We start from the raw sequence: 25,109 nt of genomic DNA on the forward strand, positions 1-25,109 counted from the left end.
AGCTGAATATTTCATTGGATAAAACGGAGGTGATTACCTGTATGTTTCTCTCTCTCCCTCTCTCTCTTGCTTGCGCCTTTTGGGCTTTTAAATAATCTGGAGTAATCGTTTGTCTTTCTCTATCAGCTGTGTCGGCGACACGGCGCTATAACTTCATTTACATGCGAGTTTGCGGTTGTAGAAGCTACATCTGTGAAAGGAAAAAAACGGCATCTTTGTTATAACTTGGGCGATCATTTGTGCAGTGTTGATTTAGTTCGGGAAAGTCCGAGACCACGTTAAAACATGAACGTCAGCTCAGAGTTCACTCATCTGGGACTAGAAAATCATTTCTGTTGCTAGGTCGTTACTAAGGTTCGGACTATTTGCTGTAGAGGTGAACTAGGTTCCATTACACATAGGAGTCTACTGACGTGACTGATTGTGTTTCAGTTATTAGCAGGGATGCAAACGGGTCAGGACCAAAAAAGAGAGGAATTGTCTGGCGGGGGGGGGGGGGGCTCACCATTAACAATATCACAGAAAAGTCAATTTCCAGTAGTTCAACCCCAACCAAGTATTGAGTGCATATAGATGGACAGTTTTCAGAAGGCCAACATTTCTATATTAAAAATGCTTTAAAAAAATAAAAACCATTGCAATATTTCAATTTTGGAGATACTGATTTTTAGGTCTTCACTGAATGTTAGTCATAATTATTACTATTAAAATAAACTGAAGAAATAAAGACATGGGATTTAACATCCCATTCGGTGTGTAATGGACATATAGGCCTATATAATGTGTTAGTTTCACTTTAATTGAACACATTCTACATCGCGGAGGCGACGTCTTTCCACTCAGGGCTTCCTTCACCTCTGAAACGGGGCAGAGCTCCATGGAAACACCTGCCTGACACAGCAACGTAGGGAACCGTGCATGTCCGCGGAGCTGTGCGCCGCGGACGTGCACGGGGGGAAAAAACGGCGTCACCGCTTTGGGTAACGTGCGTGCATGTCGCGCGTCTACATTGGAGGTCGGCTGTTATCAGTATAATCAGAGACCATGAATGAGTTCGCCTCACGTGATTGTCACTGTCAGCCTGTTAGAAAAACATTTTACTGACCCCAGCTGAGACGCTGAGACCCCCCCCCTCAAAACAAAAACTCTTCGGATCTGAACGATTCACACAAGTCACCTAATTGGTCATGAAAAAAGCGAGTTTCGCTTTTCGGCGCGCTGTTTGCATCCCTGTATTAGTCAGACCCCATTTGTTTCCATGGAAACGGGAAGCACACTCGCAAAAAACTTTAAATTTTGAGATTAAAACGTCCATCAACATGAATATTTATTTAATTATACGCTTTATTTTGTTGGTAATTGTATAATCGCAATATTACCCTCGAGGGTGTGCTTAAACGTAATTTGAGCACTTCGGTGATGCTTGCGGACCTCGGCGCAAGCGCATCGGTCCTGACCGCATCACTGTCGTGCTCAAATGACGTTAAAGCACACCCTCTCGGGTAATATTGCTTAAATACAAACCCTCAGGGATCAGGACCAGCTCAGCTCAAAGGGGAACAAATGGATGCTCAACTCTCTAGAGAAACAAACACACACTTTCTTTTTGTGGTTGCAATTTTTCTGTATTTTTTTAAATATAAATATAGATCATCTTTTATGTTTATGAGCAAAAGTGATGAGAAAGTGAAACTGAAAACCCAGCTGGATAAAGTGAAAAGATGCATGGTGGTCGAGCTAAAGTTACAGCTTCTCTCTTAGTTCATACACAGCAACATCTGTCATTTCAACAGTAACAAAGGACATTCCCTCCTACATTTCTTCATTTTAGTGTTCAATACTTGTGCCACATCTCATTTCCAAAACACCAGAGAGCTAGTTTTGTAACTTCTGTACCTGTCAGTAAAAAATAAAACACCAGGAAATGACACCTGCCTTATTCCCAGAGATGGAAAATACATTCCTCCATAGTGTTCAAAGATGGCCATGACCATGGAACCACAGGGTCCGAACAGGGTCGGAACAGGGCTACAACAAGAACCATACGGCTGTTGTTGCTGAGAGGTTGTAAAGTCAGTAGTATTAGCCAGAAGAAGTATGTTTGGTTTCTTATTTTCAATCCTTCAGTCCTTCGACAGTCTTCTGTACTTTTAGTAGTTTATCCACAAAAACCCCCCCACAAAAATAAAAGTCCCGTCAGTTCATCAGTCAGAGTTCTCCAGTCCCTCTCAGGTTCAGGCAGTCAGTGTTTCTGGCACTTTTTATCCACAGAGGAAGAATCATTCAAGATTCTTACCATGGTTGCAGTCCACATTCGTCCGTCTGTCTCCTGGTCTGTGCTCTTGTCCAATCTAAATGGGGCTCAGAGTCTGGCGCTGGTGCTGCGTCAGCTCCGGGTGCCAAACGTCCACGATGAAGATGAGCCGGTAACTGTCGGCGTCCTGCCAGACCTCGTGCTCGAAGGAGTCGTCGAAGATGAGGACTTTACCTTCCTCCCAGTCCCTGAAAGACACAAGAGGAAGAGGAGAAGTCAGCCATGTCTGTAGATTGTGGAAATGATGACATTTCATCTACCCCCCTGTAACTCAGAGAAGCCACGGAGGACTCTGAAACTTCTCCCAGCCCTTAGTCCACATGAGGGGGAGGAGATAATGAGTGCAATTTGAATTTTGGGTGAACTATCCCTTTAAGTAATGTACGTGACTCTGAAAGCTCAACACACTGCAGCTACACAAACAATGATGTCGTCTCAGCAGCGACAGTTAAAAGAAGAGGAGAATTTAGAATAGAAAAACAAAAGGTCAACACACAGGTAACAAGAGGAGAGTGAAAAAGACAAACAAGAGGAGGAAGAGGAGAAGAAGAGGAGGATGAGGAAGAATGCAGTACCTGGTCTGGTTGGTGCAGCGGATCCTGCAGCCCTCTTTGGGGATGACGAGGCCAAGGTGCATCCTGAGTCTGCAGTTAGTGGGGCCGGTGTGAGGCCACACATGAGTACCTGGCTGCATCACTGAGAACTTAATCTGTGCAAACACACGCGCACACGCACACGCACACACACACACACACACACACACACACGATAAGGGAAACAGGGGCATATGAAACCAGATCACCTCAGACAGATTATCACTTATTTGGGTCTAATTGATGTCAGACTGTATAAAGGGATCAGGTCAGTTATTCTGAGATTTGGAGTTTGGAAGCTGTCACAGCTCAGAGGGTAAAAGCCCAGATGTTTACAGATAATCTGCTTTTAAGTTTGAAATTGGGGTAGATTGGAATGTTTTTGGTCATGAATCCCCTGGTATCTGTGTGAGTCTTCATACAATGCCATAATTGTCTTGAAGACTCAAACTCTCCCTCCTGAGCAGTTTTCTGAAATCCAAACATTTCCCATTCGGTGGTCAATACACCATTACAATATCATGTTTTATTATCTATGAGTCGAGATAATAAAAGGGAACAATCTGTTCTTTCTTGACCTTTGTAACCGTTACATTATGTAGTTTTTAGACTCACTTTGGTGCAAATATGAAGTTCTGACCCAAAACAGGGACTGTCCCTGACTGTAAATGGAGACATCTGGTCACCATGGTCACCATGTCCTCTTAGCTTCTTGCAGCACTGAGGATGATTTCCTCCTCACTCTGCCTTTTATAACTGATAACAGTTTTTATTAATGTCTCTGATAGATCATTTTGCCCGAAGTATGTTTCTTTAGTAAAGACATTGATGGGATGCTTTGAGTTGATTTTCATCCTCCAGGGACTTACTACTGTAGAGGGTCACACTGACATTTAAGAAACAACAACATCTGAGGCTGTCTCCACTCTCCTCACACATGATCCTTCTTTTTTCAAATAATAATCCCAGACAATTGATCATTTATATAGCGCCTTTCAAAAAACCCAGGGTCGCTTTTCAGTGAACAAAACATCTTACCGTGTATTATAGTCAAAATTGGTGTGTGCGCGTGTGTGTGTGTGTGTGTGTGTGTGTGTGTGTGTGCTGACCTGTCCTCTCTTGCAGCCTGTAGCTTCAGGATATCTCTCCAGCAGGGAGCAGGTCTTTGGAACACCCTGACAGGAAGTTGCAGCTTTCCTCCCTGAACACAGAGTCAAGTTTTTCTTCATCAGTCTGAGGAAGTGTGTGTGTGTGTGTGTGTGTGTGTGTGTGTGTGTGTGTGACTGCTCTCATTACCAGCACACAAGGAATGTTCTGTATGTGTAGAATCCACCTTTTTCTGAACTTCATAGATGAAGCCGGATTTGCTCTTGTACAGTATGCTTATGTTTCCATGGTTTCCATAGCATAGTGGCGGTGGATCTATTAACGCTGGCTTTTAACTCTGGATATCACACAGATGTCCTGCGCTGTCCACCGGCTCATGCAGCTCTGCTGTGTCTGTCTTGTTTAAGCAGCACCGTCCTCACAGCTGACGGTTGCGCTCAACGTTGCACTTTGTTTGTCTACTGAGCCTCTCTCACCGGGATGACGCTGTGGAACTGGCTCATACTCTAAGTCCTGTTACACAACTATCCTGATGACTTTTTAAAACATCTGTACTGTGTATCCACCTCAGATTTGTGTGATATCCATTGTTAAAATCCAGTGTTAGTTCACCCAAAATTGAAATTTCACTCATTATCTACTCACCCTCATGTGGACTAAGGGCTGGGAGAAGTTTCAGAGTCCTCCGTGGCTTCTCTGAGTTACAGGGGGTCTCGGCGTAGCAGTGCATGTCAATATAACGGTTGCAAATGGATACCTACCAACTGTCTTCGTAACAAAAAGACACACCAAAAAACATCCAAATACCTCCATGCTGCTCGTATGTAATGTCCGTCTTGTATTGAAGCCCCGAAATGCGAAATTGTCCTGAAAAAAATTAAATAAGTCTATATTTCAAGCTTGTTTGTAGCGGAAGCTTCTCGAAGCTCCTCTTCCCAGTTCGTCCAAATTTGACGGACCAGTAAGAGGAGCTTCGAGAAGCTTCCGCTACAAACAAGCTTGAAATTTAGACTTATTTAATTTTTTTCGGGACAATTTCGCATTCCGGGGCTTCAATACAAGACGGACATTACATACGAGCAGCATGGAGGTATTTGCATGTTTTTTGGTGTGTCTTTTTGTTACGAAGACAGTTGGTATCCATTTGCAACCGTCATATGGACATGCACTGCTACGCCGAGACCCCCTGTAACTCAGAGAAGCCACGGAGGACTCTGAAACTTCTCCCAGCCCTTAGTCCACATGAGGGTGAGTAGATAATGAGTGAAATTTCAATTTTGGGTGAACTATCCCTTTAATAGATCAATGTGTTTTCTCACGACTATGACAGCTACTGAAACCATGGAAACGTAAACCTACAATTCCACGGGAAGAGCTAAACCGGCTTCCGTTTGTGAAGTTCAGAAAAAGGTGGATAGACTGGGCCACAGGGATCATCCATTAGATACTTGTTGACAGGAACAGAGGGGTGTATTTGGAGCTGGTGCTATGGGATGGTCAAGTCGTGTCTGTCTGAAGGAATCAATCTTAGATCTTCAGACCTTCAGATGCCCCCTCTTGGTAAAAGTAGCTGGAGAGAGGTGAATGATGAGCGAGCTGTCGTCTCTGACTGGCCCCCCATGACGGATACCTGACTGGACTGGAGCTACAGCACCAAGCTTCATCAATACTTACAGTAGGGCTGCCACGATTAGTCGACTAGTCACGACTACGTCGACTATTAAAATCGTCGACAACTAATTTAATAGTCGATGCGTCGTTGTTTTGTTTTTTTTAATTTTGTTTTTCTCTCAAAACTGCTGCCGCACCTTCCACACACGCAGCCGCCGCCGCAGCCGCCCACCACACACACATACACACGTGCACTCACTCACTCAGTAGGCTACACATAGGTGTTCTCTCTCTTTTCTCTCTCTACCGGTCTTGTCCCTCATCAAGCGGCACCGGTGTAACCCCCCGCCCCCCCCCGTCGCCGCCGCCGCTCCTCACCCTCTCTCTCTCTCTCTCTCTCTCTCTCCTCTCTCTCTGTGTCATTTTAAATGAGAAGCGGTAGCTACTAGGAGCGGTACCGCCGGTCCATCGTTTTAAATCACGGACTGAAAAACAGCCGTTCCTCATTTAAAAATAAAATCGCGGACTTTGAGATCGGTGTTGGAGAATATTGGAACGTTACCGCGTCCGGTCACAGCGTCCTGGTAATGAGCGCTCATCTTAACGAGCAAGTCTTCTCTCCCGGCGTAAAACTACGTCAATATTTTCCGGTAGCTTCTCATCACAGTCCACACCTTGCAGAGTTTGAGCTGCACCTCAGTTTCACTTGTTTTCATTTGACAGTTTCACACAGAACTTTCTGTTGAGTCTTTCCATGTTTCTCCTTCTGTGACAGTAAAAAGGGAACATTTAATTTTTTTCAGACAAGACGATTGTCTTATAAACTATTCGATTTTTTTTAACAGAACGACTATTATTTACACTGAGCAAGTTATATTTGAATGATAAGCCTACCAAAACTTTATTATTGTGAATAATTCCTTAGTTTCAGGTGTCCACCTCATTTTATTTAAATGTAGCTATGTTTAATGCCAGAGACAAATGAAGGAAAGAAAAACCTAAAAAACCTTTAAGTATTTATTTTGGTGTTGTTTAGGCCAGTGCCTTATCCTTATTTTACTCAGCTGTTTGCACTTTATGCTACAGTTAAAGATGCATATTTCATTAAATGTTTAATGAACTATCATCTTAATTGTCTTTATTTTTAGTTAGCATATACCTTAAACACTTCAAGCTGAAAGCTATGGTTATATAAGAGCAGCTGCATGCTGGTGCGATAATCTGTATGTTTTGCATTCAATTTACGTATGATCCGATTAGTCGACTAATCGAAAAAAATAGTCGGTGACTAGTCGACTATCAAAATAATCGTTTGTGGCAGCCCTAACTTACAGTACTGTAATGTTGGAGCGTTGTAAAGCTGTGTCACCCTCCCACCCCATTTCCTGTCTTTCAGCTGCCCTTTTAAAATAAAGTCAACATATCTTTATTGTCCCAAAACAGGGAAAATGGGTTTCGCAGTCAGGAAGATGCACACAGAGACATTTAAACACAATACACAGATGGACAACAACAGATAACATGTAACATGTCATTGTCACAAGCAAATGAAAAGAACCTATTGTAAAGATAAAACATGACCATAAAGTACCAGTAATATATAAATGAATAAGCAGCATGGAGGTGTTTCAACAGCCGGAACAATCTGTACAAATAAAGGCATAAAGGGGCGTCGTGTGGCGCAGTGGGTAGAGCAGGCGCCCCATAAGCAGAGGCTACAGTCCTCGCTGCAGTCGGCCTGAGTTCAAATCCCTTTCACTGCATGTCACTCCCCTCTCTCTGCCTCCATATGTCCTTCTCAAATTATACTATCAAATAAAGAGAGAAAATGCCCCAAAAATATAGGTTTAAAGAATGAATAAATAAATAAAAACCATGCAAAAAATAACCATCAGTGTGACCTGAACAGCTCTCTACATTTTGTGTGTTTGTACCTTGTTGCCACAGTGTGTATTGGCCCCACTCCCCCTTCTCTCTCAGGTTTTCCTCCTCAGGTACGAACATTCCTGTGTTTTGGTCGATCACTGCTAGAGCCTCATCTCTGATTGTCTTCCAGTTCCTCTCCAACATCTACAACACATGGAACACACGCACATTTAAACACAGAAACTTGCCTCATACACATGCCAATACACACACACACAGTCTGCCACTGCACCTTGACCAGGTCGGTGTATCCGGTCTCTTTAGCCGTCCACCAGGGCTGAGCCTTCAGTCCATTCACGTTGTACAGAGAGCGCTGCCACACTGAGGCAAAGTGTCCTCGTTGGTGCCCCAGCTCATACCAGTCATACGCCTGCAGACACAACAACACACCACTGGTGTTTACAACGGTTCCTCTTTAAGTAAAACATTCTTTGATATAACTGAATGCGGTTGTAAACCTTGGGAGATGCCAGTGGTTTTTTATATCTGGCGGTTTGAGAATGACACGTTTAGAATTACCAATACATAAAATAATGCAATATATTTTCAATATAAGATTTAAATCATGAAAAATTATGCAATGATGTACAGTATAATGAGATGTTGTGAAGATACTGGCCCAGGCTCATTTATCAAACTTGTGAAGGATCTAGATTCTGGTGTAAGTATCAGCGTGCGTAACGTGTCATTTACTAAAAGTGTGTACGCTGCTGATTTCGGCGTAGAACCGGCGTGGTGGTGATAAATCTGGCGGCTGAAAAAGATCGTGATTTAAATGTCACGCCCCGATATATTCACTTTAGAGGCCTCGTCCTGCCCCCTTTACCACATGGAGACACAGAAGACGGCCAAGAAGAGATTTACCACATTCAACAGGGAGAGGGCGGTACCATTAAATATCTGGACATTAAAGGTCCCATATTATGAAAAACGTGTTTTTTCTGGTCTCTACATACATAAACTGATCCTCCCTGAGCCTACCAACTCCTACAATGAGGAAAGCAAACGGGTCCTGCATGGACTCTGCAGCCCAGCGACTGGTAAAACGGTGCTAAAACAGGCTGTTCAGACTCAGCTCCTGTGGTGATGTCATGACAGGAGTGAGGCCGGCCCCTCAGCGCGAAAAACACCTACCACGTCTATTTCTATGGCTGCAGTGCACAGCAAGAAACTCCTGAGCTAAATTGATGAAATACAGACCAATTCTAAGTCATAAAGTGGTAATAATCTTTGCCGTGTACAGTAACCATGTTCCTTAAAGGTGCAGGCACAGAAACAGCTTGTTCTCAGTAGAGCTCATATGAGCGACTTTTAGACAGCCGACATTCAGGACTACGGATCAGTTTGGGGCAATACATTTCGAATACAGTTTAGTTGGACGTCTAACAGCTGAGTGAAATTGAGTAAAAATAGTATAATATGGGATCTTTAATAGAGTTGTTAGTTTATGTGATTGATACAAGTGTCACTGGTGGATGGAGGCTGCACACACACGTATCACCGACCACGTCAGGAAACCCAGCGATCTCATGAAATGTTCCAGCAGTTTACTAAACACAAGTGTTTGAGAAATCAGAGCCTGATTATTGCCGCGAACGCGACTTTATAACCGTCAGCACTGATGGCATGGTTCGGCTGATGGAGGGATGTGAAACACCGGCCTGATCCCCGATCCCCGATCCCCGATCCCCGATCCCCGCTGACAGGAGACAAAACCAACCCTCGTCTCCCTCCTCAGTCGGAGCTCCGCTGTCCGGCAGAGGAAGAGACTGAGCAGCCGATCATCGCTCTGTTGCAGGATCACGGACGTTTCTGTCTGTGTCTAACAACCTAACAGGTCTGTCATCGACTGTTTGTGTTTACGCAGTTGATTCATGAGCATCTGTCATATCCTGGTTTTTAATTCACCTCAGTTGCTCAAAATAAAAGTCAACTAAGTTTTCAACACGAACTTGATGAATATGTGGTTGTATCGTATTTATTTTACTAATAAAAACAACAACAACATGAGGTCTCTATGGTTTAATAATCATTCTGACACAGCAGCACTCATTCCTGCATCTTCTACACTGGTTCAAAAAGTGTGTACACCTGGTCAGAGCTGGCGTGAGATTTCTGCGTTCAGATTGATAAATGCAGATTCTTGTGGTAGATTTGGTGTACACCCATTTTTTTGGTGTAGGCACGTTTGATAAACGAGGGCCAGTATGTTTTGATGTTAAGTGTCGGCTTGGAAGGCCCCATATGAGAGACATAGGGTCCATCTCCAGTTTTAAACTCAATATATTTTCTATTTCAGATAACACGTTAGACCAATACATTTGCAGTTTCCAACATGACCAAAAACAATGAGTAATGGTAGCCTACCAATTTCTATCTTTTTATTACATTTAAGGCACGTGGGTGAGAGAGTATGTCTGCGGTTGGGGGATATGTGCAGTACCAAAGTACCAAATAATTTCAACACGGCTATGGGTTTGATTCCTGCACAGACAAAGTGGTTTTTGAGGCACGCCTAACCATGGAGACCGTGACACATCACAGACTCACAAATAACAAGCACTATTACAAATCCAAATTCAACCTCTGTGGTGTCAAACCTTACAACAAAGCACCTACAGTGTGGACATTTGGATTCAGCCTACATCTAGTTAACTCTTTGCCACCACCTTCTGGCCAATAGATAATACTGCAGGACTGAAATTAACTCTTGACACTTTAAAACTTATTCTGCATGTGTTTAGAATTAAGTGTAAAAATAGGAAGTGAGTGTGTAGACCTATGTGAGTGTTACTCACGCTGTTGTCTCCAACCCGTTGCAGAGCGTCACCGAGGTGGAAATAAAAGCGCCCATCATCTGTTCCTGGTTCACCTGACTCCAAACCCTCCTGTGGAGAAGACAACAAGAAAACATGAGAGTTACAGGTTTGTGTTGTTGCAATAAGTCAATGTGTGTGGCTGATGAAATGAAAGATAACAAGATGACAACACATTCTCATATTCACAATACATTAACTCAATGTACAACTGAAACTGATCCAACACACAGACCTTAAAGGTGTACAGAAAAGAAAATTGAATTTGAGCCCACTCTGGGTCATAAAATTAGTGTAATAACTCATCTATCAGACGATGTAGGCCAAACTTTGTGCAAAATTCTATTTTTGAGTAAATCCGTGATGAAAGTATGTATTTTAGTGTAGTTTTTTTTTTCGTATTGGATAATGCAGGCGCACGGATTATACGTCAGCCTGTACACGATTCACTAGCCACTGATATTGGATCCGTAATCCGTCATTCAAACGTCTGAGACACGCACACACACACGGAGCTCGGGCTCACCCCAAACTTTGAATATCCCGCCCGCTCGATAACGACCAATCAAATTCATTTTCCTTACTCGGGTAAACTCGTGTTGCAGCTCGTGACAACTCGGCGCGACAAACGGGACAAACGGCCATTTCTGTACACCTTTAACAAACAAGCCAGGAAGCAACGGCTCATCACTGTCACTCACTCTTAAAATAAGAGTGTGACATATAAATTAAATGTGATGAGCATGATCAGGCTGTATGCAAATGCACATTTACAATTCATGCACACATGTTGTCCACCTTCCCATCACCTTATTTGTGGGTATGTTTATGGCTGAGTGTCCTGAGAATACATGCACATATACAATGCATGTATATTGAGTGAGTGAGTGAGTGAGTGAGTGAGTGAGTGAGTGAGTGAGTGAGTGAGTGAGTGAGTGAGTGAGTGAGTGAGTCTTTGTTTACCTTTAGGAATGGTATACTCTCTTCAATCTTGTTCTCTGACTTCAAGATGAAACCATAGTGAACTTTGGCGAAGCCGTTGCCAGGGGCAACTGCCAGAACCTAGGGACAGAGGAAAAACAGCCAAATTAGGAACAACCAAATACACTCTTGTCACTAACAAACATGAATGGATGATTTTGAGTTTAACAACCAACAGTGGACACAGACCTCTTCATACACTTTCTTGGCGCCCTTATTGTCTCCTAGCAACAGGTGTGAGACGCCCAGGTCATTCTTCAGACTGATGTCATCTGGAAATATCTGAACCAACCTCTCCAGAGTTGCCAGAGACCCTCTCATCCGACCTGACAGAAGGAGAGAAAATTATGAATGAACAGCAGCTTATGTGAGAGCTGATTCTGCTTTCAAGTAAGAAAGACAGCAGCTTTCTTGCACATTTCTACTTTCTACTTTAATGCTCTTTAAAGGGATAGTTCACCCAAAATTCAAATTTGACTCATTATCTACTCACCCTCATGTCAACTAAGAGCTGTGAGAATTTTCAGAGTCCTCCGTGGCTTCTCTGAGTTACGGGGGGGGTCCGCGCAGCAGTATTTGTCCATATAATGGTTGTGAATGGATAACTTTCTTTGTAACAAAAAGACACACCAAAAAACATCCAAATACCTCCATACTGCTCGTCTGTAATGTCCCTCTTGTATTGAAGCCCCGACATGAGAAATTGTTCCGAAAAAAAAAAAAGTCTATATTTTAAGCTTGTTTGTAGCGGAAGCTCCCAGTGTCTCAGTTCACTGCTCTTCCTGTGTCAGTGCAAATCTCGTGTGATTTGCACTGACCGGTGGAACAATTTCTCATGTCGGGGCTTCAATACAAGAGGGACATTACAGACGAGCAGTATGGAGGTATTTGGATGTTTTTTGGTGTGTCTTTTTGGACGAAGAAAGTTGGTATCCATTCACAACCATTATATGGACAAATACTGCTGCGCGGACCCCCCCCCCCCCCGTAACTCAGAGAAGGGACGGAGGACTCTGAAAATTCTCACAGTTCTTAGTCGACATGAGGGTGAGCAGATAATGAGTGAAATTTGAATTTTGGGTGAACTATCCCTTTAATTCAGACATGAAAAAACCCTTTTATTTCATGTAGTAACTATGACAAGCAGGATAAGCAGTAATGTATCTAGTGGTGGCTCTAGCAGGCCATCAGTCAGTATTGTGTTACCTAGGAACTGCTGTCTCTCAGCCCGTCTCTTCAGGGTCGTCTTCAGGAGGTCGGGGGTGACGTCAGGAAGGTCGGCTGCCTCTCTGTAGCTGTTGATGGCTCTCTGCAGCATGTCGTTACTTCGCTGTTTCTCAGCCAAATCGTCCTCCGCCTGCAAGTCAACATATCATCATTATCCACACATCTGGACACGGGACCGCTGATACTGTGCTGCAGTTTGTCTGGTCACACTGTGCAGCACCTGGGCCTTTCCGTAGCGAGCACGAGGGCTCTGTGGATGCTGCTGCACCAGAGTCTCAAAAGCTTTTAATGCTTCCTCCACCTTGCCCTGAAACAGAGAGAGGGGCAGATGAATATTAGGCATCAACTGAGACATGCAGAAATTAGAGACATTCATGTTTTTCATTCTGGCTCAAACTAACAGGTCTCAAGTGTCATTCATATTTTGAATTCTTTTTGTTTATCATCGTTATGTAGTCCTTGATTTTCATTGTACTGCTGATATAGTGACAAATAAAGTTTATTCATCCAGTCAGTCATGTCTGTACCTTCTTGCGAAGCTTCTCCGCAGCATCAATCTCTGATTTAATAGTTTTGTCTAACTTATTCAGCAATTTTGGTTTCTTCTTCTTTGCTGGAGGAGAAAGAGAAAAAAGGGGGGCGAACAGGATCAAAATCACAAAGGAAGAAGGGATGACCAGGCAGAGCATAAATGGATAAAACACTTTCACACCACTTCTTACCTTTTTCTTTGAGCTTGTCCTCAGGCTGTTTCTCAGTTGTCCCTGCAACACAGAGGAGACAGACTAAGATTTAATGTGAGGTCTCTTACAGATTCAGCCTGATCGCTCTATAAGACAGACAAACTATGGATGGATTGTAAAAATGTTAAGCATGATACTCTTCAGGATATGTTGGAAATATTTCACCCAGGGTTAATTACAGGGCTTCATCTTGAGCCCCCTTTGTTTGGACATTGTTACATTAGGATACATGCGGTCATTGTAAGTCTGTACTGGTTATCGTCATGTACCAACTAACTGGACATGTCACCTGTGTCAAATGCTGATAACACAGTCACATTCCCATGTGGTACAGCCCCATAGCATTAGCTGGGCTGTTTGAGGCTGAGGTGAAATCACAGGGCCGCTCAGTGCGCTCAACAAATACACAACATCCTAATGAAACTAAAGCTCCACAACACCTTAACCCAGTCCCTGTTCTGAACATCACCAAACCATCCTTCACATCACTGTATTACCAGTTCTACTCAAGAATTGAATGGAGCTCTGTTAGCGATTTGACTGATCTGATACTACATCAGAGTTTAATAAAAAGCAGACCCACGTTTTAATCTCCTCAGCTTCTACTACTTATCTCCTCTTTGAATCAATGTTTGTCAAACACATCCAAAGAATAACAACTGAGGTAAGAACAAACAGCTGTGCTGAGGTGAGAACTGTGCTGCAAGCTGTTTAAAGCTGACCAGAGTCAAGGTCACTTCTGTCCCTGGACAAAGGATTTTTTAGTTACAGAGCAGCTTTCAAGATGCTTGTTGTGCACAAGACAAAAATACCAGATAATACAAAGCACCTTAAAAATGAGGAGCACACTAAAAGCATACTGAGTAGCAGGAACCCAATCCATCAGTAGACTGATCATCACAGGATCTTACACCATGGTCTGGGTGAATACTTCTGATGAGGTGATAGGACATCTACAGCACGTTTGGGTCAAATTGCCTGATGACAGTTCTAAATTATTGGGCTCACAAGCAGAAGTGCACTGGCCTTGTGAAACCAGACTTTGCATTGGATGGTTCACGCCTCCATGTCATTAAGTTAAGATTCCTTTATCGTCATCCATTAATTCCTGATAATCGAACCTTGTCGGTCATTATCCCTTCCATAATTTCAGTCCACATTAAAAGTAGACATATTATGCCCCTTTTCCACAAATTAAAATAGTCCCCAGGTGTCTTAATATAAAGACATGTCTGTGACATGCTTTGGTCAAAATCCCCCAAGGATCAAATATCACAGCTCTTTTCATCCTCTCTAAACAGCCCTGTTCACAACGGCTGCTTTCAGTGTCTGTCCCTTTAAATGAAAATGAACCACTGCTCGTCCCGCCCCTTCTACTGCTACCAGCTAGGGGTGGGGTTATGAAAATTAGAAAACGAATTACATCATTGTCAGACAACTGAGGGAACAGCTCGTAAAACCACATGGATTTCAACCTAGGGTCTGAAAATTACTGATTTTTTTTTGTCAATTCTCACATTTTGGGGCCAGAAGGCAAGACAAACACCTAAATAAATGTTTTGTGTGTGTGTGTGTGTGTGTGTGTGTGTGTGTGTGTGTGTGTGTGTGTGTGTGTGTGCGCGCGTGCGTGTGCGTGCGTGCGTTCACCCTCAGCCTCTGGGATGCTCTCTGCCTCTATAGCCGGCTCATTCTGTGGTTCAGGTTCTGTTTGCTCAGACTGGTGCTCTGCTTCTCCAGCTGGCTCTGACAGGAGATAAACAGCATTTCAATGAAGTTTAGGAGTTTCATGACGTTTCCATCACATGTTTCTGGACATTGTCCCCTGGTACATTCACACACCACAATAAAAATGACAATAAAAATGTGATACTGTACCTGCCTCCTGTGAGTTGGTCAAATACTGTGCGGACTCCACTTTAGAACAAAGAGAAAAACATTAGGAAGCTTAATGACTCAACCACACCAAAGTAACATACTGATCAACTAAACCAAAGCAGTCGTCTATCCTCACTGTGTGTGGCTCACCTACACTCTCCTCCGCCAACGGCTCCTCCACCAAAACTAGAGTAGAAAACACACAAAACATTATTGAATGTCTTTCTTTGCATGTTTATGTTTTGCTGGTAATAAACATAATCATCTAATTCAAATGATCAGTACCACTCTTTGGAAAAGAAGACCTGTAATTCTGCTGTGGTTTCTAGGTTCAAGTCTCACCTCCAGTGGAGTCAATCGTGTTCACCTCTTCATCTGAAACAAGGAAAAAAGAAAGAACAATTACTCTGGGAAGTACAAACATCTAGTGAGGCTAAAAGATTTGACTGACCATATGGATGTGCACTGTCTCGAGGATCATCTGTAACAGACAATCATAATCATGAACAAAGTTTGAAGAGTAAATGAAGTATTATGTTTTCAGAGTGACGGGAAAAAATGACATAGAAACATCATCTTCTCATAATAGTAACTCATATGAATAACATATTATGAAAAAACAAGGCGGAAAGGTGAGTTTTCTTTTTAAAGAGATAGTTCACCCAAAATTCAAATTTCACTCACTATCTACTCCCCCTCATGTCAACTAAGAGCTGTGAGAATTTTCAGTCCTCCGTGCCTTCTCTGAGTTACGGGGGGGGGGGGGGTCCGTGCAACAGTATTTGTCCATATAATGGTTGTTAATGGATACCACTTTTCTTCGTCTGAAAAGACACACCAAAAAACATCCAAATACCTCCATACTGCTCGTCTGTAATGTCCCTCTTGTATTGAAGCCCCAACATGAGAAATTGTTCCGAAAGAAATTCAATAAGTCTATGTTTTAAGCTTGTTTGTAGCGGAAGCTCCCAGTGTCTCAGTTCACTGCTGATCCTGGCGGAACAATTTCTCATGTTGGGGCTTCAATACAAGAGGGACATTACAGACGAGCAGTATGGAGGTATTTGGATGTTTTTTGCTGTGTCTTTTTGGACAAAGAAAAGTGGTATCCATTCACAACCATTATATGGACAAATACTGCTGCGCGGACCCCCCTGTAACTCAGAGAAGGCACGGAGGACTCTGAAAATTCTCACAGCTCTTAGTTGACATGAGGGTGAGTAGATAATGAGTGAAATTTGAATTTTGGGTGAACTATCCCTTTAATAGTAGAGGAAATACAAAGGAAACACTGTGGTTAACTGACCTGGTACAAAGTCATCTTCCACTGGAGGAGGGAGTGGGACAGCAGCTGGACATACAGAAACCATACTAATCAACTACAGTCACAGACAAACAGACAGTCCTGTAGCAGGTGAACAGGGTGAGGAGGAAGAGCTGGAAGATGAGGATGATGAGTAGGGAAGACTTAACATTTAGACTCATGAGTAACCCAGACACCAACAGAAGAGCGGCCCGTTTCAGAAAGCAGGGTTAACAAACTGAGTTCAACCTGAACTCTGGCTTGACTAACCCTGAGCTGAGTTGGTGATAACAGTTGGCTCAATCAACTCTGAGCTCATTTGACCCTGAGTTCAGCTCGCGCTATGATCAAAAACCCTCATGGTTAGAACACAGATAACATGATTCACCACGGCAACAAGTCTTCTTACTTCTCTCCAGTGGAGTGATGGTGCGTTCCAGGCAACCCGTAACTCGCGTTTTTCCGACCTGTTCCTATGGTTACCCGTTGGAACATACAGTCAAACTCGTAACTTCCCACCTGTGAACTCATACTACTGTAGATCGATTAATGGTGCGTTCCAGGCAGGCTTTTGAACCCGTAAGTCACGACTTCAAGTCACCAGTTACGAGTTTGTAGCGTTCCAGGCAAGTTACGAGTTACTAACTGGGAACTGGGAGTAGGTCGATCTAGTATAAGTTCACAGGTGGGAAGTTACGAGTTTGACTGTACGTTCTAACTGGTAACCATAGGACCAGGTCGGAAAAACACAAGTTACGGGTTGCCTGGAACGCACCACTACTCCCAGTTCCCAGTTGTAACTCCTAACTTGAATGGAACGCTACAAAGTCATAACTGGTGACTTGAAGTCGTGCCTTACGGGTTCAAAAGCCTGGAACGCACCTTTAGATACAGAATGAATGCTGATGCAGAATATGAACATATTCAAAAAGAGAAAAACAGAAAACATGAGCTTGCATGGTATGAAAGTGTTGACCCAGTCAATACGTGAGAATAAATGAAAAAACAAACAAACAAAAAAACGTTTTATCTCAGGTGATCCACTCATCCAACATTTATATTGCCTTTATATGTGTGTGTGCGCTTGTGCATACAGCAGGTATGTATAATTGTCAGAAACTAAATTATAGTTAAAACAGGTATGGTATAATTTTATAACGAACCGTTGTAATGTTGTTCAATGTGATTAAACAGCATTCAGTGGCTGTATTCAACAAGTGATATATTTTAGTAGTAAAACAAAGTATATTTTCAGCTGTCCCAACCCGGCCAGTATTTAATATTGTCTATTTTAAAGCAACACCTAATGTCTTTATACATCAAAGTCAAAATCATTTATTGGTCTCCCGAAGGAGAAATTTCTCTCGGACAGAGAGCAGTGCTGCGTCACAACAAAGACAAAAACAGTACAGGGGAAAAGCAGCAGAGAAGTACTAAAAACATACAATAAAATGATTAAAGTGCAATATGCCTCAGAAAAGTACTAGTGGCAGATGTGTGGACACGCAAACATTCATACACATCATCACACTGCTCATTCATAAAGTTAATGGACAGAGGGATGAACGAATTTTGAGGCGATTATGCCTGCAAACAACACGCAAACATTCATACATATCATCACACAAGCTGCTCATTCATAAATTTAATGCAAGTCTCCAAATGTGTGTTTACTGTATGTTCAAATTTATCTCCATTATAACGTGAATAGGACGTCCATATAGTCTGTGCATGGAATCACACCTGGAACACAATACAACTTTAATTATTCCAACTGTGAAAGTGCTCTTTGATGAGTCTGGAGGGTCCTTTTCCTGGGAACAATACAATAGATGTTCCAGTGAGGTTTCTCACAGTCCAATAATTGCCTTGGACACATGCTCAGTGTCACCAATGTTGAAAAAACTAAGTGCAACACAAAGAAGTAGCTGGGAAAAAGGCACATGTCCACAACGTGTTATGTGAGTGATGTGAGGGCTGAGAATATTGTTTAGATAAAACCACTGACGATGCAGAAAAATGGAATTGCTCAAACAATGACTCATCAGGAAGTGATTAAACATTCTGGGTCTAATAATCCTCTCCTGACCGAGATTTCTGTGGAGTATTTTTGCTTCGATATCAGCTGGTTTCTGCTTTCAGCCTGCAGGCCTAACATAGAGGAGAAACTCAGGGTTAAGTGAAGAAAGCTGGCCAGAGAGCAGGTTAGGTTAACGGAGTATGTTGCCCTGGTAACTGACTCAGAGTCAAGATGAACTTTGTGAAACCAAAAATCCAGAGTTTCCTTCAAGTAGTCAACTTACCCTGAGTTTTCACTAAACCTGCTTTCTGAAATGGGGCCAGGTGTGAAGCTGGAACAAGCCAGGGACCAATCACCTGAGGGTTAGGTGCTCATGTCACTGTTATGTTTCATTAGGAGATTGGTCAGAGTAAAATCCCTTTAGTCAGTTAAATTACATCAATTAAATCTTACATTAATAGACTTGATAGACATGTATTACTGTTACTGTGTCTTTGCATATTTTTAATAGCTTGCATTTTGCTTTTTAGGGTGCCCATTGTCATCTGGACTACAGCAGGATATTAGTCATGTTGGCTAAAGCTGCCCTTTTTACTGTTATTGATACACTTGATAAATTGGGATTGTCTTCGACATAATAAACTAATTAAAAAATAATAATAATAAAAAAAATAATAATAATAAAAAAAAGTAATTTGTATACAAAATACTTCTTTTAGCACAACTGCTAAACATTTGTGCAACTTGCAGCTGACTTATTTAAGGTTCTGTATTTAACAATTTCAGTTTGGTCTGATTTGATTTGATGAATTCTGCTGTAGATTTCAGATAAACACAGAAAGCTAATTCTCATTTCTCTGATGGAAAATGGGATTATTTTACATGACTGCCACCCCTTTACCTCTACCAGGAACCATCACATTTTTTCATCATTTTATTCTACGATTGTGTTGACATAAACATACAACTACTGTTAGAGGCCCGCCAGAAGAAATGTTTGTGACTGAATGACATGGAGAGGTGTGGAAACACAATCAACATGCAGCAGCTTGTTAATGTATCATCATGCCGATGAGGTGGTGAACACATGCAGCAGCTTCTCAGCCACGGTGAAAGGCAGCACCAACCTTGGATTTCAGACTCCACATCCTGAGATCCAGAGACTGGATCAGACACAGACAGAGGCCACAGTGTTACCTCCATGACATCAACATGTCAGCAATCATCTGATCACAGAGTCTGAGCAAAAGGCAGTGTGTGCACAAGCCTCAAGTGTAGCATCAGTAGAAGTGTAAGCTAAAAACCTGACGATATAGAGAGGAGGTGATCTGAAGTAGGAAAAGTAGAAGGAGGCTTTTCAAACCACACATGGCTCTGCTGCTGCTGCTGCTGCTGCTGCTGCTGCTGTTAGTAGTGTGCATAGTAATTCATTTGCTGCTCCTGATGATGTATAAACTCTTCTCCTGATGTTTAATTCTGCCACGTGTCTTGGTAGTAAAGATTTTTAGAGCCACAACATCATTTTATTACTTCATATGTTCAAATAAAGTGAAGCAGGCAACACACACCTGTTACATAGTCTTCAGGGGGGACTTGAGGCGACGCGGCCTCTGACGGCTCATTCCCCTGCAGCTCTGCAGCTTGACTGGCTGTTTCAGCCACAGGCTCGTTGGCTACTTCACCTTCTACATTTTGGACAATACAAAACAAAGAGAAGCAATAAAGCATGGCAACATTACCTTTTTTAAACCACAAACTCCTCCTCACCTTGTATTTTTCATGATTCTGACATGTGTGAAATCACAGCAATGAACAGAAGCTCCTGAGTTTATGAGGAAGCATGTGATTTAGGGACTTTAGGGTTTGAGTTTTTTCTTTAACGCTGATTTTGTCTGTAAAACATTTGAAAACAAAAGAGATTCATAAAATGTATCCTCAAAACCACCTAGTAAATTTCTCTCCAGGTTTTCTAAACTTTTTAATTATGTGGATTTAAATATTTGATCAGATGCAGTATTGACTCCAGCAGGCTGGTTCCCTCTGTGACAGTGAAGCAGGGTGGAGCTGTGCTTGGCCTCCATGACACGCCAAGCTGAGGCTTTGTGTGTGTAACATGTGTTGTCTCATCTGACAGAGCTGGGATCAGTGATCAGCTGAGATCGGCTGAGACAGCCACACCCTACAGCTGGAAGGAGTGGAACACCTGACATCAGGTCAGTGTCAGCACAGAGTCACAACCTCTGTGTGTGTGTGTGTGTGTGTGTGTGTGTGTGTGTGTGTGTGTGTGTGTGTACCTGTCTTCTCCTCAGGTAACTCTCCTCCGTCTGCTCTCTGTGGTGCTGCCTCAGCCTCTCTCAGCCCTGTCCAGTGGTTAAAAGGTCACAGGTCAAACAGCTTGTATAAAAGGACTGAAGCTCCTCTCTCACTGGTACTGGAGCTGATTGAAGATGAAGATTATCAGACAGGTGTGTGTCATTGTGGAGCACAACTGCTAAACACTTGTGCAACTTGCAGCTGACATATTTAAGGTTCTGTATTTAACTATTTCAGTTTGGTCTGATTTGATTTGATGAATTCTGCTGTAGATTTCAGATAAAAACAGAAAGCTAATTCTCATTTCTCTGATGGAAAATGCAGAAATGTATTCTGTTCCTCTGGGATTACTTTAAATGACTGCCACCCCATTACCTCTACCAGGAACCATCACATTATTTCATCATTATCAAACAAAGTGGGCTGGAAGATGTTTGAACAATGTGTGGTGGAGTGAGAGCGTCGCTACAGCTACGCCCTGATGAAAAATCAAGCTTTAAACAAACCTTCATCACATGGATCTTAAAATGAGATTGACAAGGAGGGGTTAAAGTAGGAGGTCTTAAAGGGATAGTAGCATTTTTTTAAAGTGGGGTTGTATGATCTACAAATAGCCCCTAAGTACTTTAATTGCAGTAGAAGACTCTCTGCACTCCTCCCGTTAGCAACGCCAGCCCATAGCCCTGCCCAGAGTTTTAGAACATACAGTGTTGTGAACAGACCCAAAGAAACGGCCTATTTTCGTGGCCTAAAAGAGGTTTTACCTGAAAAAAAAAACACAGTTCCATTGTTCTCTATAATATAATTTTTTCCAGCCCCTCAAAGTGCAGGAAAAACAGTTTTTATTTGGACCTAACCAACTGCTGATCGGCGGGCGCTAACCCTGGGCGGAGAGGGATACATGAGTTGGTTAGGTCCAAATAAAAACTGTGTTTTTCCTGCACTTTGAGGGGCTGGAAAAAATTACATTATAGCGAACAATGGAACTGTGTATTTTTTTCAGGTAAAACCTCTTTTAGGCCACGAAAAAAGGCCGTTTCTTTGGGTCTGTTCACAACACTGTATGTTGTAAATCTCTGGGCAGGGCTATTATGGGCTGGCGTTGCTAACGGGAGGAGTGCAGAGAGTCTTCTACTGCAATTAAAGTACTTAGGGGCTATTTGTAGATCATACAACCCCACTTTAAAAAAATGCTACTATCCCTTTAACCCAAAACTGCACATTCAAATCAAAAAGTGTGACTATGGCTCCCAGAGACTTTATCATGTGTCTTGAGAAATTCTATGGGCCTACGATTTTCATCCACCTTTGATAAAGTAACCCCAATGTGCAGGGCTGTTAGTCCTGTGAGTGAAATACCTCAGCACCCCCTGGACCTGTTTCACAGCTGAGAGTGAAGAGTCTGGGATGAGGGCCCACACCTCCAAAACTGAGGCCGTGACCAAGTGATCACGATACATACGATAGAATCCCTCTCGGGGTCGACAGAAGTTAGAAACTTTAATTGTTCATTACATGTCTTTACAACTAAAAAGAGCTTAGCCAGTAAGTGAGGAAGGTGTTTTCATTATTTGTTAACAATCCTATATTTGAGATTTATGTCACAGAAGCTACTTTGCAATGTCCAGTTCAAAACAACATCCTGTTGAGTCTTCAGTAAGTCTTTAGGCATAAAGCCATGCCCACTGGACACTCAGAGATAGAATAAGAACAACTAGAAGACCCTCATCAGTGTTTCCTCCAGGATTTTTTTAAAGAGTGGCGGCGAGGGTGGTCTGATCGACTGGGGGGGGTGCGCGCGAGACCGGATCGTCGACTAGTCGCTGATGACATCATTCATATTTTTCCCATCATAACTAAAATCCCAGGAGGAGGGAAATGCTCTGCAACAATCTGTATTCACTGACTGACAGCTCACGCACAGAAATTAGTCCACAGAACAGCAGCTTTATAAATCAGTTTGTTTTTTTGTAACATATAGCCTACAGGTGCAAAAGAAAATACTGTAGCTACTGTTCATTAAACAATTAGGGAGGAAAACGACACACAGGCCTCGTCACCATCACAGTCCTGCTCAGTCACAGTTTTACTCACAGTTTTTGTTTTTCCTGGTTGGTTGCTGCTGTTGTTGTTGTGCGCGACGTAAAGCTGTCGATATGAGCGGAGTTTTTTTTTTTTTTTTTAATTGCCGGCTGCCCGCGGAAGCGGCAGTTTCTCCTGCTCTCTCTCTCTCCGCGCCGGTCAAACATCGACCCGTCTGTAGGCTACTCGGTTTTCCACACACACAGGTCTGTCTCTAGCGCTGTATGTAGCCTATGGATGTGTGTCTTGTGTGCAGACGCAACTGACAAATATTTATAGACGGACAAGCAAACTTAATCATCATTTATTTTATTTTGAAAATTGACCGGATTCTCTCGCCTTTTCTGTGCCTGACTTCCTGTCTGGTACGCGCTCGTTCTATCCAGCTTGACGGCGCTCGTATTTTTTTCATTCAGCGCACTCAGCTGTTGTTTCAAGCCGCTACTCTTGTAGCCTACTGTTACATGATCAGCGACTAGTCGACGTCAAGCTCAAAACGTCATTGTGGAGCAGGGGACTAGTCTGTGCAACCCCTAGTGGAAACCCTGCTTTACATTGTTTTAACATTAAAAAAAAAAAAAAAAAAAAAAAATCATCATTCTGAAGGTGTGGCGGCTTTTATTTTGCCGTGGCGGTGCGCCACGATCAATTACATGTAGCGGAAACCCTGCTCATGGTCAGGTAGTAAGGTGAGCTGACAGCAGTGACAGGTGCCAGGTGTACTCTAGTAAGTACAGTGGTAAAATATGCAAACCATGTGGCCATGATGTGTGTTTACAGTTGTATTCAACAGTGCTTCTTCAGTCTTTGTCAGCCCAGCAGTGAAACTTTTACTTCTCTCACTTTAGATGACAGAACAATTTTTTCAAATCTTCACATTTTTTCTTCCCAGTATGAGGTCAGCAGTGCCAACACATTACAATACTCCTCTGGAAGGAAAGAAAAGCCAGAGCACAAAGTGACAGGACAGGAAGCTGTGGAGCAGAGAGATTGGACTGAACAAGAGAGGGGCTGAGCTGCTGGCTGCAGTAGAGCAGATTAGGATAATCGTTAGACGTCAAATTAACAAGGAAGACAAACACATTTCCACTTGAAAAGCAACATTTATTAATCACATTGCAAATATATTTCATTGTTGATGAATGCAACTTTGGACAAAATACCAGCCATGAGCTCCAGACACACTGCTGATGACTTCATGTTTCCTGTTTTGAAACTGCAGCTTCAAATGTTTTACAGCTGGATAACATTTTTGTTTTCACTCAGTAGCCAAGATGTACTTTGTAAAAATTTAGTACATGTGAGACGATATGAGTGTTTTAAAAGCGTTTCCCCTGGAGCTCAACTTCTCCTTTAACCCAGATCTATTCCTCACAAGATACTGAGCAGACCAGAGCTGACTGACAAGGAAGCAACAGACTACATGGAAAAACATGACCAATCTAAACTCACAGGACAACTTGAGTTCTGTCATTTTTAACACAGACAAGTTTATTTTTATTTTTAACAACAACAGAATTCAAACACACCACATCCTGAGCTGTGATATCCTAATCCACACACAGTGTCTGTGACACGTAACATGACACTGTGGTTGACCCTCATACTGTAGTGGACTTACTTGTAGTCAAGCTGCACTGGCTTCAGATCAGTGTGTTCCAGTTCAGAGAAGCAGAAGGAGCCACACTACAGAAGCTGAGTGCTGAGTTGCTGTGGACACGCTCCTCTGCAGTAAATGGTATACACTTTATTTTGAAGGTTTTCACCACTTCCTCTTACCTCCAAACAGCTCTGGACCTCATTATTCAGCCACTGAGTTGCTGCAGTTTTTGTAAAGTGGCTTGAGAATGTTTTTGCAGACAGCAGCTCATCAGCTTTAAGTAATGCTCCTGTTCTTCTCTGAACTGGAGCAGACTGATCTGAGTCCACTACAGGTACAGTAATACACTGACTATAGACACAACCCTGCCTCAAGTAATTATATAGTATTAAAGAAAATCCTCCTACATGGTAGCCACACAAAAAACTGACACTTTGGGCACAATTTGGACATTTTCACTTAGGGGTGTACTCACTTTTGTTGCCAAAATGGTTCTGAGTGTCGCCCTGTCTTCATCTTTTTATCAACAACACAGAAAATAGAAACTTTCTTCATCAGTAAAGGTGGCAACACTTTGAATGAATGTCTCTACGGACTT

General features: G+C 42.6%; 1 protein-coding gene across 1 annotated transcript; it reads right to left on the reverse strand.

Annotated features, from left to right (window-relative positions):
• Window positions 1-1,515: 1,515 nt before the first annotated feature.
• LOC146967034 (aspartyl/asparaginyl beta-hydroxylase-like) lies at window positions 1,516-20,892 on the reverse strand (the record flags this gene model as incomplete). Its single annotated transcript, XM_085764027.1, has 21 exons — window positions 1,516-2,502; window positions 2,890-3,023; window positions 4,017-4,108; window positions 7,560-7,695; window positions 7,784-7,921; window positions 10,350-10,439; window positions 11,331-11,429; window positions 11,538-11,674; window positions 12,555-12,705; window positions 12,796-12,882; window positions 13,103-13,188; window positions 13,298-13,339; window positions 14,966-15,061; window positions 15,194-15,232; window positions 15,344-15,379; window positions 15,536-15,568; window positions 15,645-15,674; window positions 16,500-16,544; window positions 19,644-19,679; window positions 20,085-20,198; window positions 20,811-20,892. Coding segments are annotated over 21 exons (1,854 nt in total), but the record flags the coding sequence as incomplete, so codon positions are not given.
• Window positions 20,893-25,109: the final 4,217 nt, after the last annotated feature.

This window comes from Trachurus japonicus, chromosome 20, assembly GCF_045865225.1.
Source record: "Trachurus japonicus isolate A0001 chromosome 20, Traja_1.0".
Classification (NCBI taxonomy): Eukaryota; Metazoa; Chordata; class Actinopteri; order Carangiformes; family Carangidae; genus Trachurus; species Trachurus japonicus.